General features: G+C 35.0%; 1 protein-coding gene across 1 annotated transcript in view; it reads left to right on the forward strand.

Annotated features, from left to right (window-relative positions):
* Window positions 1-13503, forward strand: part of NMU (neuromedin U) — a 28898-nt gene that overhangs the window by 6985 nt on the left and 8410 nt on the right. Inside the window, exons 4-7 of the mRNA XM_037018693.2 lie at window positions 7773-7820; window positions 11403-11462; window positions 12896-12925; window positions 13014-13064. Of these exons, the coding sequence (XP_036874588.2) occupies window positions 7773-7820; window positions 11403-11462; window positions 12896-12925; window positions 13014-13064 (189 nt within the window). The remainder of the gene's footprint in view (window positions 1-7772; window positions 7821-11402; window positions 11463-12895; window positions 12926-13013; window positions 13065-13503) is intronic.

A 13503-nucleotide genomic window follows, 5' to 3' on the forward strand; every position in this document is an offset into this window, starting at 1 on the left:
AGAATAGGAAAAACTCAAAGAAAGAAGAATGAAGTAACTAATAATAATAAAGACAGAAATAAATTTTTAAAAGGGAGAGGGAGAGAACAAATTAACACTTAACAAAACCGTATGTTTGTTCTTTCACAATGTTAATAGCACTGGCAGTACTTATTTAAAAAGGCAGAGAGAAAAGTTAAATATACAGACTGAAAGAAGGGTAGACCACCAAGAAAAATAGAGATTTTAAAATGTTTTAAATAAGTGTTATGGACAACTGACTCGTGATGGCTGCACAACTCTGTAAATAACACAAAAAGCCCAAGAGCTGTACACTTTAAATGGGTGAATTGTATAGTATATGAATTATAATATATCAATAAGCTGTTACCCCAAAAAAAGTATTATAGACAGCTATATGGTAATAATTTCAAAAACTTAGATGAAGTGGATAAATTCCCAGTAAAGTATCTGATGCCAAAAAGGTATAATAGTAATACAATAAGAACTGAAGAAACATTTTTCTTCTTTCCTCATATCATTGGCTGCAGCCTCCAGTACTTTGTTACAGTAAATGTATTTAAGTCTTCTCTATAAACAAATAATTTACTGTAGAATTTTGTTATATAATGTTTACCTAGTTAAGGAATTTCTCTTTTCCTATGTTGCTAAGAGTTTTGCTAATCCTAAATAAAATGTGAATTCAGATTCTTTATCTGCATCAATATTGAGATCAACAATACGTCTTTTCTCCTCTAATCTATAATTGTGATGAATTACATTAATAAATTCCATGCTCTTAAACTGCTAGAGCTAAGGTGAGAATTCAGAATACTTTTGGATATAATACCACTATACAAGAATCAATAACATTTCTTTTCACTAAAAAAATTCCATGGAAATAGAGTTTAAAATATTATATCATTCACAGTGATAACAAAAATTATATAAGTATTTAGGAATTAACCTAACCACAAGTACTTAATAGCTTTATGGAAAAGTTTTAAATTTTAATAAAGGAAATAGAAGGTGGCACGAATACACAGAGAGACAGTCTTTGCTCTTGAATGGAACAATTAATTTAATGTAATAAAAATATCAGTTCTCCCCAGATTAGTCAATGTAAATTCCATAAAATCAATGTAATCCCAATCAGAATTCCATTTAGGTTTTTTTTTTTACTGTATAAATTTAACTTAAAATTGACATGGTCAATTTAAAATAAAGGTCTACAAATAGCTAAGGAAATTTTACACATAAAGAACTTGTCTTTATATAAAATAAGAAATTTTCCTACCAGATTCTGTAAAACTGTAGTAATAAAAAAGGTGTGGAAATGGTACAAGAACAGACAAACGAACAGAGACTAGAGCTTGGAGAGTTTAGCAGATACTGTCAGTGCCCTGTCATATCCCTTTGTTGTTCACTATTCCAGGTCACTCCAAACTCACTGTTTCTAATTACAAGCACCTGTGACTCTGCCTGGTTGGCCCGTGCTCAGGGCAGACCAGAAGTGCCTGGGAGAAAATGCCCCCATCACTGCCAACAGCCCTCAATTGGTGATCCAAGGGAGTTGGTGGATAGAATATCTTAGCTGCCTCTCCCTCAGTTGGGATAACTCTGAAATGTATTCTGCACTGGCTCTCAGAGTTCCCCAGACAGAAATCATCCCCCAGTGGTAATCTGCTTGATAACAAGCCCTTTATTGGATTCCTCCTCTTCTCTGTTTTACTTCTCCAATCTTCTATTAGTGTTTCTTGGGTCATCTCCCAAATAATCTATATATATATCCACATCCTTATCTCAAGATCTGTTTCCGGGAGAACCCAACCTAAGGTAGAAATACACAAACACATAAACTTAACTTACAATAAAATTAACACTAAAATTTGGAGGGAAAAGGATAGATCGGCAAATGGGGGCTGAGAAATTTGCTGACTGTATGGAGAAAAATAAAGCTAACACTCCATACAAAGGGGAGCTCCAGGTGGATTAAAGATCTAAATATAAAGGGTAAATTACAGAGTTAATAGAAAATGTCTTTTCTTTTAGGAAGTTATCTTTCTGAGTTAGGAAGAGGAAAAGACTTCCTAAATAAAATTTCAAATATAAACCATGAGGCCAAAATATGATGAGGTAAATATTAAAAATAAAAGATTTCTTTCAACAAAGACTCCACTGAAAAAGGTAAAGCCTTTGAAAGAAAACATTGACAATGACTAACACTGATAGGAGGTAATTTTAAGGCTCTGTCCAACCAACTGGATGAAGATAGGAATCCAGAGAAAAATACTCAAAGGATAGAACAGGTAACTTACAAAGAGGAAATTTAAAAGGCCAATAGGCATCTAAAGAAATCCTCAAATTCATTAGTAACAATGAGGTGAAAATTTAGGCAACAACAAAGTATCACTTTCTACCCATTAGACTGGAAAAAAAAAAAAGATGAAATCTAGATAATGGCAAGTGTTTGGAAGGTTATAGGGAGTATAAACCCTTATGCATTGTTATTGAGTGTGTTAGCTGATTGAGCCATCTAGAAAGCCACCTAAACATCCCATGATCTAACATTCCCTCTCTGAGTATACAGCCCAAAAATGATCTCCTACAGATCCTTAAGTAGAAGATAGATACAAGGAGGTTGGTTATAGTTTTGCTTATAAAGGTAAGAATTGGAGGGAGCCCAGCTGTCCATCACTGGGTAGGCAACATGTGATGGGTGCATATTATATTCTATAGCAGTTAGAAGCAACATACTAGATATGCTTAGTAACATGGACATATCTCAAAGTAGAGTACTAAGTGAAAAAGTAAGAAAATACTATATATACACACCAAACATGGCAGATTTTACAAGACCATAAACAACCAGGATACATCAAACACATTACTAGAGTTACCTATAGAAATATGGAATAGTAGTAGGAAATGGAAATATAAAAGAATAAATAAATAAAGCCCAGTGATGATAGTGAGCTTTGAGCTATTAGGTGAGGAGAATACCATTTGTTCCTAAGCCATCACTAACAAAATAAGTAGAAGAAGATAGAAGGTACAAGTCAAGTACTAAACAAAATTCAATAGCATAGAAATAAATACCATCTCCAACTCCATAGGTATCTCCAACTCTAGAAATTCTATATTCATAGACCATGAATATACCAAGTCTCTGCCTTGGTATATGAAAATACATGCTAGAAATATATGAACAAGATGAAGAATAATTTAGACAACAGATATTAATATCAATAAAGCATCTATTTTAACTTGAAATTATCTGTGAAAAAATATTTTAGATGATAATGCTGGAAAAAACTCAAAAATAGAGTTGTAAAAGAACTACACATTTTTTTTATGGAAAAATATATTCAAAGAAGCTAAGATGCTAAGAACATATAGTTAAGTTTTCTGCTGAGGTTTTAAAAATTATAGAGCTATTCAGACACTAGAAACATGTATTTTCAAACCATATACAGAGACCTAATCATTTTCAAACAGAATCATCAATGGATTCTACAGAGTTCTCAAAAGCAATTAGTGGCACTTAAAACCATTAGGGCCATAAACTGAGTGAAATGAACAAATGTTTACCCCAATGGAAAGTGGGTGAGCAATGTTGGTGTGCCTTTTAAAGAAAGGAGAACAAAGACTGAAAAGCTTTGCAATTTTCTCCTAATTTGATTAATTGGTGCTTTTGATTATTCTGATGTTTTTATTCAAACAATGTTGATGCCTTAATTAGCTAGCTCTGAGGTTCAAGGGCCAGTTGTTCTTGGACACTACCACCCCACACAGATGGGAAACTTGGTCTGTGGGTGGACAGCTTGCCCCTTGAGCATGTAATGTGTTCAGATACCTAAGTGCCACAAAAATTTCAGAAGGAACCACTTCTTCCTTCCCCAGTAGAGCAAACTAGGTAACATTTGGAGATGATATATTAAGTACTGGTCACAATTCAGAGCTTAAAAGGGTATTTTTTTTTTGGCTTTATTTTTTTCTCCACAAGTTCAGTGCAATTTAATTAAAGGATATTTAATGAGATAAAAGAGGAAAATACAGCAAATTCAACTAGACCTGAAAAGGACCTGAAGACTACAGAATAGACCCCCTACCTGAGAAAGAAGAGAGGACCACATAGAAAAGGGCCAGGAAGAGGACAGCCCTGCCCACAGCCAGCTCAGCAGAGATTCTTGAGCTGATCACAAAGGTAGCGCAGCTCAAGCAAACTTTCCACCCAGACTTAGATCACTACAGAAGCCAGACAGAAAGGCATCCCAACCATGCCAACAACTGGGGCCCCTGCCGACAACTGGGGCCCCTGCAAAATACAACCAGGCACTAGAGAGTAAAGAATCTTGAGCTTCTGGTTAGCACAGCACACCTTCTTCATAAAGCTATTACTCTTTAGACCAGAAAGCATAGCAGAGACATCTAATACAAAGGGTGGAACACAGAATTTCTGACAAAATGAGCGGGCAGAGGAATTTGGTTCAATCAAAACTACAAGACAGAACCCCAGAAAGAGGGCTAAATGAAACAGAGATCACCAATCTTCTTGATAAAGATTTCAAAATGAAAGTCATAAACATGCTCATGGTTATAGAAAAATATTCAGGATCTCAGGGAGGACTTCAACAAAGAGGTAAATAATCTGAAAAAGCCATACAGCTGAAGAATACATGATCTGAAATGAAACATGCAATGGAGGGATTTAAAAGGAGATTAGGTCATGTAGAGGAGACAGTAAATGAAATAGAAATTAGAAAACAGGAAAACAAAAGAAGCTGAGGAACAGAGAAAAAAGGATCTCTAGGAATGAAAGAATAATAAGAGAGCTATGTGACCAAACCAAATGAAGCAATATTCACATAATAGGGATACCAGAAGGAGAAGAGAAAGACAAAGGGATAGAAAGTCTCTTTAAGGAAATAATTGTTGAAAACTGCCCCAATCTGGGGAAGGAAATAGACATTCAAGTCTTGGAAATACAGAGATCCCCTAACAAAAGGAACCCCAGGAAGACAACACTAAGACATATAATAATTAAAATGGCAAAGATCGAGGATAAGAGAGAGTGTCATAGAGAGAAAGCAGTCAGAGAGAGAAAAAAGATTACTTACAAAGGAAACCCATCAGGCTGTCAGCAAACTTCTCAACAGAAACTCTATAGGCCAGAAGGGAGAGGCATGATATATTTAATGTACTGAAACGAAAGGACCTCCAACCAAGAATCCTCTACCTGGCAAAATTATCAATTTGATTTGAAGCAGGGATTAAACAATTTCCAGATAAATAAAAGTTGGAAGAATTTGCTACCATTAAGCCAGTCTTACATGATATGTTAAAGGGATTGCTGAAGATGGAAATGACCCTAAGGCTAAATAGCTTTCACTAGTGAAAATAAACTCACAGTAAACTTTTCCTATTTCATCCCAAAATTGCTCTTCTTTCCAGCCTGAAACTTCTTCAACTACAGGGACAATATTTGATTGGAAAGTTATTAGTATATGAAATTAGTATATGGCCAAATTAGTATATGAAAACTAATATATCTCAGTCTGGAAATTTAACTTCAATTTAGACTTAAGTGCATGCTTCCACTAATTCACAAATACTACTTCTGCATGTTTTTCTGATAAAACTTAGCCTGAGTCACTTGTTCTACTACCAATTAATTACTGATCTGCATTTAAATATAGTTGATCCTGAACAACACAGATTTGAAAGGCATCAGTCCACCTATAAATGAATTTTTTTCAACAAATACATTGGAAAATTTTTTGAAGATTTGTGTCTGTTTGAACAAAACATTTACTTTTCTTCAGCTTACTTTATTTCAAGAATATATAATACATATAACATTCCAGAAAGTGTTAATTGAATGCTTATGTTATTGGTAAGGCTTCCAGTTCAGAGAAGACTATTAGTAGTTAAGTTAAGGGGGAGTCAAAAGTTATTCACAAATGTTCAACTGAGTGGGGAATGGGAGCCCCTTACCCCTGTACATTTCAAGCATCAACTGTACTTTTTTTCCTAAGTCAAAGCTGCTCTGGGGCTTCCTTGGGCTTGCATTCTTTTCCTTACACGCTTTGCAGTAAGACTAAAAGCCTGGAATTGTTGACCGACATCTACCACTTCCTCTGGGCAAGTCATGTAACCAATCTGGCCTCAGTTTTCTCATTTAATGAACGAGAAACCCATTTACTTGATTCATAATATTGTTCTAATGATCATGAACAAGATGTGAAAATTTGTAAAGTGCAATAAAAACATAGGATAATGGTATTATTGCACTCAATATTCCACACAAAATGTAGAAAAGACATAAAATTAACATGATTTTTTTTCCAGGCTTTAATTCATAAAAAAGTACCCAGCATAGACTCTATGTAGGGGTTTTTAAAATTTCCTCAATGTACTGTAAAAAATATTTCTGAAAAAGTAGCTTCTATAAAGATCTTAATTTAAAGTTATACTTGAGAATCACTGTGCAGCATGATAAAATAATTTACCTAAAAGAAACTTCAACAATACAGTTTCTCTTTCCCCTTTAAAAAAAAATTTTATTGAACAACTTACTCTGGGCAAGTTAGGTATGGTAAAACCCCTGCCCTCAAGAACTTTATCACTCTGTATGTGTGTGTGTGTGTCTTTGTATCCATGTTTCTGGGTTTTATGGCATGGAAGAGGGAGCAGGTAGGTGGACACAGGGGACAAGTAGAACAATTCCCCAAATATTTGTGGTATATAGAGAAGATGACAAATTCTGTGAGGATAAAAAAAGGAGAGACATCAATTTATGCTTTTCTATAATATTGTATACCTTCATTATTCTCTAAATTAGAGAGTCAGGTATTTTAGTACATATGCAACTTGGAAGTTATAAGGAGCTTCAGAAATTGTGATTAAAGAGCATGGCTTCTGCCCTTCAATTTGGTGTGAGAATGGAAATTAAACTAAACTTATCAACAAAGAATTCTGCGACTAGAAGGGGGCCCCTGAGATGTATGCCATCAACAAAATTCAACTTAAATAAATCATCCAGACAAATGAGAATCCATTCTGTTTTTTTCTGGTCCCATTTAAAAAGGCCACCATAAAAAGAAATAAATACCATGAACAACTCCAAACATCCAGCTTAGTGCTTAATTTCTCAGCACAGTGTTTTAATGATTAATATAAATCTCTTATACTACAGCTTAAAGCCTTTCAAGTTTTCACTTTAGGATAAAGGCTGAGGACAGCTAGTTGTCATCTGTAGCTCAAACCTTCATTGTAATATAGACCCCTTTTCTAATGCTGGCTCCTTGGTAGAGAACCAGTGGATTGTGTAGCTTTACTGTATGCTATTTATCACATGATTTATCATTTAGCTGTTATCATGTTATCATGATATGTATGCTGTTATCATGTTAATGTAGGTGATGTGATTGGATTTATGTGTAACAGAGAACCACATGATAAGAGGATGCTCCTTAAGTTTGAGGCCATACTTTAATCACCACCCACATATCTCAGGCTGAATAATACCCCAAGTTTTTCCCCTGAGTGTTTGAAACATCTTTATACTCACTGATGATTCCTTTCAACTATTTTGGGGATGGATACCCTGTGGCTGGGGGTGGGAATCTTAGGGAAATCTCAATTCCAGGACTTCCTTAGAAGGCCTAAGAAACTTCAGAATCCTGAACTGTCATAGAACTTCAATTAATGTTACACAAGTAACTTTGTAAAGTCTGCTTTCCATTTTCTGTATATTTCCAAGATGTAACTAGCATTTTTGTTTTCTACAGATAGTTAATGCTTGTTCATCTTTCCTGTCCATGGATTCTCAGCCTCAGGTAATTCCAATTGGAGGTGTTCTGTAGTGACATAAGCATTTGTGTTACGCTGAAACACTCCATTTCTCCCTTTGAATATGTCATTACTTTATGTATTTGTAAAAACATGTCAACATATTGGAAATTACCAAGTTTTTTGCAGGTAATAATCAGTGCTATGAACTTGAGTTGCGAAGTGCTAGGGCTTTTATGTTTAAGTGTATATAGACTTATAGATAATAAACACATAGTTTGGAAATTAAATGCTAATTTAAAACAAAATTCTGTTAGATTAAAAATAATGTACTTATTGCTGTATCTAGGAGCAAATGTCCTGACCCAGTTGAGTTTGAAACTCATGCAAAGGTAAACTTTTGGGATCAGATTTGCGGAGATCAAGCTGTCACTGTAACTAAAAAGTCAAGTTTGTGAATTTGGCCTTAGATCTGATGACAGGTGTGTTTGCTAAAACTGGTGCTCCCAGAATTAAGCGGGATTAGACAGTGATTTGGGGCTTCCCACCAAAGTTAGGTTTTCTGCCCCAGGGCTGAGATCAGACAGGAACAGCTGGCCAGAGAGCTGGCTCCCTAAGAAGAAAGGGCTGAACGGAACATACTCAGTTTCCCTTCCCAATCATCTAACAGGTGAATTATTCCTTCTACTATAGGAAATAGTTCACAGAGGGTTGGGGAGAGAGGAGAATTATTCTAGACCCTAAATATAGAAACAAGAGGAGTGGGAAATAAATGTGTCCTCCTTACACCATTTCTACTGGATGCTTCTGTCTGCAACTCTATCTCTAGTGCAGGGAAAGCAGGGAGATTTTTTATTTTCTTAAATAGTATCAGTAGTCTCTGCAGAGGCTCTGGCTCAACCTCCTTCAGAACAGTCAACTGTGTGCCTGGGGCATCCCGCTATGTGGTCTTGGCCAAGGCACCACGTCTATCCCCCCAATAGTCCTTCCAGAATGTCATCCTGGCTGGTGTGGAAAAACAGCCTTGTAGAGTGCTGTATTTCTCCTGCCTCCACCTGTGCCTGTGTCTGCTGCACAGGATCACTTGCAGGAAATTACAGGCGTTAGGTGGCAAAGCAAGTGCTAAATTCTGTGCAAAGCAAGACCAGGATAACAATAGATGACATTTATGAATAATATTCCAAATTACTTGAGGAGCATTGATGGATATATAACGTGTGATGGATATTAATCAGCATACAAGCTTTTTGTGTTGTATTTAAAATTCAGGAACACCCTCAGAATTACTTTTATTTCTGCAGTACTAAAAGGATGAACTTTACTCATCTAAACACCAGGATAAACCAAGCTTTTATTGGATTTGGAGACTGTGCACCTTTTGAAGAGAGCTTGGTAAATTTACGGTGGAATCTTTTACATTAATTGATACAATTGTCATTATTTTTTCTGGTATAATTATTAATAATAATTAATTTTCACATTAACTGTAATTTTATTATTTATGTGTTTATCTGAGTGCTTCAAAACATTTTTACCAAATAGAAAATAAAGGATCTTTGAGGCCCACAAACAAAAAAAAAACATTAAAAATTTAGTATGAGAAAAATCCTTAAAGAATAGTTGTAGCTCGGTGCATAATGGCTTCATGAGAAAATGCAATTTGTTTTGAAACATTGTCTGTCATACTCCAGTTTTCTTGCCAGATCTCAACTGGCTTAGAAGCTGTTTTTTAAGGAGACGTTTGTATATCCCACTTTATTCTTCTTTGAGTTAAGAAGCATATGACATCACTAGATATTTTCTTTTTATTGCATTGTATTTTGCAGCATTTCTAGAGGGCCATAAAAGGAAGTCGCAGGGATTCATTTCCAGATTTTTATGATGTGACCTGTGTACCCAGGCCTGAAGGGAAAAAGTGAGACAGGATGTATCAGTGTTCACACTCTACCTTTTCTCTCATTCAACTCCCAGCCATGTGCTTACAGTCAATACGTGTGTAACACAGAAATAGAGCTGCTGGTCAGATGACCTAGCTCCTAGGCCACACTGTGCCATCTACTAGCCACACAGTAATGTAGTAGCCATGTGCAAGTGACAGTCTCTTGGAACCTTGCTTCCTTTATACTTGAGAATAACAATTGTCCTGTATACCTCACAGCTGTGGGGTTTTTTTTACAATTTTTAAAAAAATTTTATTTTTGCTATCATTAATCTACAATTACATGAAGAACACTATGTTTACCAGGCTCCCTGCCTCACCAAGACCGCCCCCCCACCCCACTACAGTCACTGTTCACCAGCATAGCAAGATGTCACAGCTGTGTTTTAAGGACATAATGTGACTTGTGTAATTATGAAATTTTGCAATTTATTGAAAGCACTACATAAATAGGAGACCTTTAATATTATTAATATGCATCCCAACCATTTGCATGGTAGGCAAACAAGTGGAAGAGAACAAAGCAGACCTCTGATGTGCTAGAAAGAGGCTCAGAGAAGCTGTTTCATGACTCCACTGTATCTCTAATTATAGCCAACCATGTTAAACATGCACTGTTCAGAGGGTGAGAATATTGGTGGCCCCAAACAATCCTTTATGACATGTCTTCTAAATTAAGAGTAATTGCAGCTGTAAATCAAGCTTTACAGGTCATACATTTTTTAAATGCTACTATTGTCAAAGAATTGCTATGTACCTAGCACTGTGCTAAAAGCTTTGCCTACATTTTATCCTTCCAAGAACTCTCTGCAGTGATGATGTCATCCATGATTTATGGCTGAAGCATCTGAAGCTTAGAAAGGTTAGGTAACCAACCCAAGGTAACACAGCTAATAGAGCAGAAATGGAATTTGCCCTGCATTAGAGTTGCAGACTGCTCAGCTCCATAGCCCAGGTTTTTCACCATGAATCCCAATACCTCCCCTACTGTTGCAGCTCCTCATTACTTCTAATATGCACTTATTAAGTAATCAACTGTTCATGGTATTCCTGTGCTAAATTCTGTGCAAAGCAGGTTTCGTCCCTGCTTGTCTGTTTGTGCTACTTCTCACCACACCCAGCTGGCTGCTAACCACAGGAGCCCTGCCCTACTTCTATGCTCACAGGCTTTGAAAAACCTGATCTTCAGGTGTGCAGTCAGCAGTGTGGAAGGGTGGTAACTCAGATTAGGCACACCATCCACAGCTTCTTCCCCTCCAACTCCCATTGTTTGCAAGCGATTGCAGGATTTTCAAATTAGTCAATAATGAGTAATATTCAGTGAGGCTCCCAACTTCGGCATGTAGATTCAGACTTTGCTATGAGCTGGGTCACTGTCCTAGTTAATCTCAGTCATAGAATTTCATGGAATCTTATAGTACTGAGAACTATGTACGTGGACCACGGTGAAGGCCTCAGTCAGTGCATGTATTTAATATATAACATTTTCCTCATTGGAAGGTTTTACCTTTAGGAGCCAAGTTTCTGTCATGAGAGACACCAGGGGATCCCAACAGTTTCAATGGGCCATAAGAAAGATTCTGTTCTGGGTATTTGGAATATCCTTTTGCTCCTAACGTTTTCAAGTTATATCTTCTATGCAAATGTTGTTAAAGCAGAAGCATAGCTTACATGTCCTCATTTCCATTAGGCATCTAACGCACTGGAGGAGCTGTGCATCGCAATTACAGGGACTCTACCAAAGCCCCAGGTAAGGCTGAAAGAGTCTTTTGTTGGTAGGCAAAAATTCCTCAGTGGTAGATTGGAATTCTTCCTGGAAGAAAATATACCCAATTTAGGAAGCATGCCAAGGGAAAGTTGATTTTGGATAAGAAACAAATACTTCAATCTTTCAAATGTCTGAGAAAATAGGGTCATATTAATGGAGTGTAAAGTTATCTAATTGGAAAATCCTATGTTCCTCTCAAGTATAAGATGTGTTCTAGTTATGATGAGAGAAATTTGGCTCTTTTTCTCTCTCTGACTCATTCTGCAATTGGAGAACAGCTGCATCTTTGTAAGTTTGGAGGTAGGGACATTGTACGAGGTTAGAGAGAAAGACATGAAGAATGCAAAAAAAAAAAAGCAAGTTGTATTGTCAATGTCATCTCAAAATTATATTCTTAATATGAAGTCTTGATTTTCATATTAAAATTATTTGATTATTCTGGAAGAACTTTTTGTCCTGAAGTGAGGATAGGTGGGATAAGTGAGGATATTGAAAAATAGAATAATGTACCATACTTCAGTTTATATTCTGTATCTTATAAGTGAATTTATTTTAAAAATACCTTTTTAAGGGTAAGGTTAGAATTCTATTTCTTATTAGCAATTTTAATTTAACCTATGATCAATGATAGATTCTGACATCCATACCTCTCATATACAAGAATTAAAAGAAACCTTGATATTTTGAAAGCATAAATGGTTTCTGAAACGAATAAGTGTTTATTACTACATATTTTTCTAATGTTTGTAATAGATATTTTCTATTAGAAACTACTACAATAGTTTCTAAAGTTTGTAATAGATATTTTCCAAAACACCTAATTGACTTTTAAAAATTAAGATGGAAGAAATGGCAATCATTTTTATCCATGAGTTTACTTTTACTAAAAGAACAAAAAAATGAAGAACAACAAAAAGAACAGCAAAAAAGTGAATAATATGACTCACTCTTAATATTTGGAGAGAGAGAGGAATGTAGAAAAGTTTATGAAAGAAAGCAAAAATAACTCATAATCTTATTATTTAGTGGTAGCAGCTACAAATATTTTGATATGATTCCTTCTAGTCTTTGTCTATGAATATCCTATCATGTGATCATATCATCATTTTCCACTGTTGAATGTTGAGGATGTTTCCAATTTTTCACTCTTAGGAATAATGCTGTAGGAAAGATCTTTGTTTGCACTTTTATTTATAAACAGTATTTATTAATTTCTTGTTTATTTTTAGAGCAACTGCTGCTTAACCAATTTCAGTCTTATATTTTATATTTAACATATGTGTCATGTTTAAAGTTATATATAACCATAATACATTATAAATTATAACATACCATATATATATTATACCTGGTGTATACTTTTATAATATGTTATATATCATATAATGATACTTACATACCTCTCTTTTCAACAGGAAACAGATGAAAAAGATAATGCCAAAAGGGTAAGGTGATTTCCATAAATATATACATTAAAAATAATAAAAGGAACCACTAATCATATATAGTAAAGCTTGCTATTTTTTTTAACAGTTCTTATTTCATTATTCAAAGACACAGAAGTTGGGCAATTCAAATGTTGTGGTAAGTTGTAGAATTGCTTCTTGTTAGTAATCACTAGTACCATTTTAAACCTTTTTGCAGTTCATCTAATACAGATAGATCAAAATTCATGCTTTTTTTAAAAAAAGTTCATATATGGATGAACAAATTGGTTCAATTTTTATTATACATTTATCTTTTATCTCAACTACATGCATATTAAATTTATCCATTCACTCAACAGTTATTTTACTGAGTATCTACCACATGCCGAGAACAATTCTAGGTATTAGCAATATAACAGTAAGTAAAATAGGAAATTAAAAAATAGATCCTTGCTGTCATGGAACTTACACTCTAGAGGCAAAAAAAAAAAGAAAAGCAAATGATTAAGTAAAGCATCTTGTTTTAGATAGTGCAAGGGAAAAATGGATTTATCCAAAATCATTTTCAGAATTATTTTAAAAGATAAATGTCAAAA

This window comes from Manis javanica, chromosome 5 (genome assembly GCF_040802235.1).
Source record: "Manis javanica isolate MJ-LG chromosome 5, MJ_LKY, whole genome shotgun sequence".
Classification (NCBI taxonomy): Eukaryota; Metazoa; Chordata; class Mammalia; order Pholidota; family Manidae; genus Manis; species Manis javanica.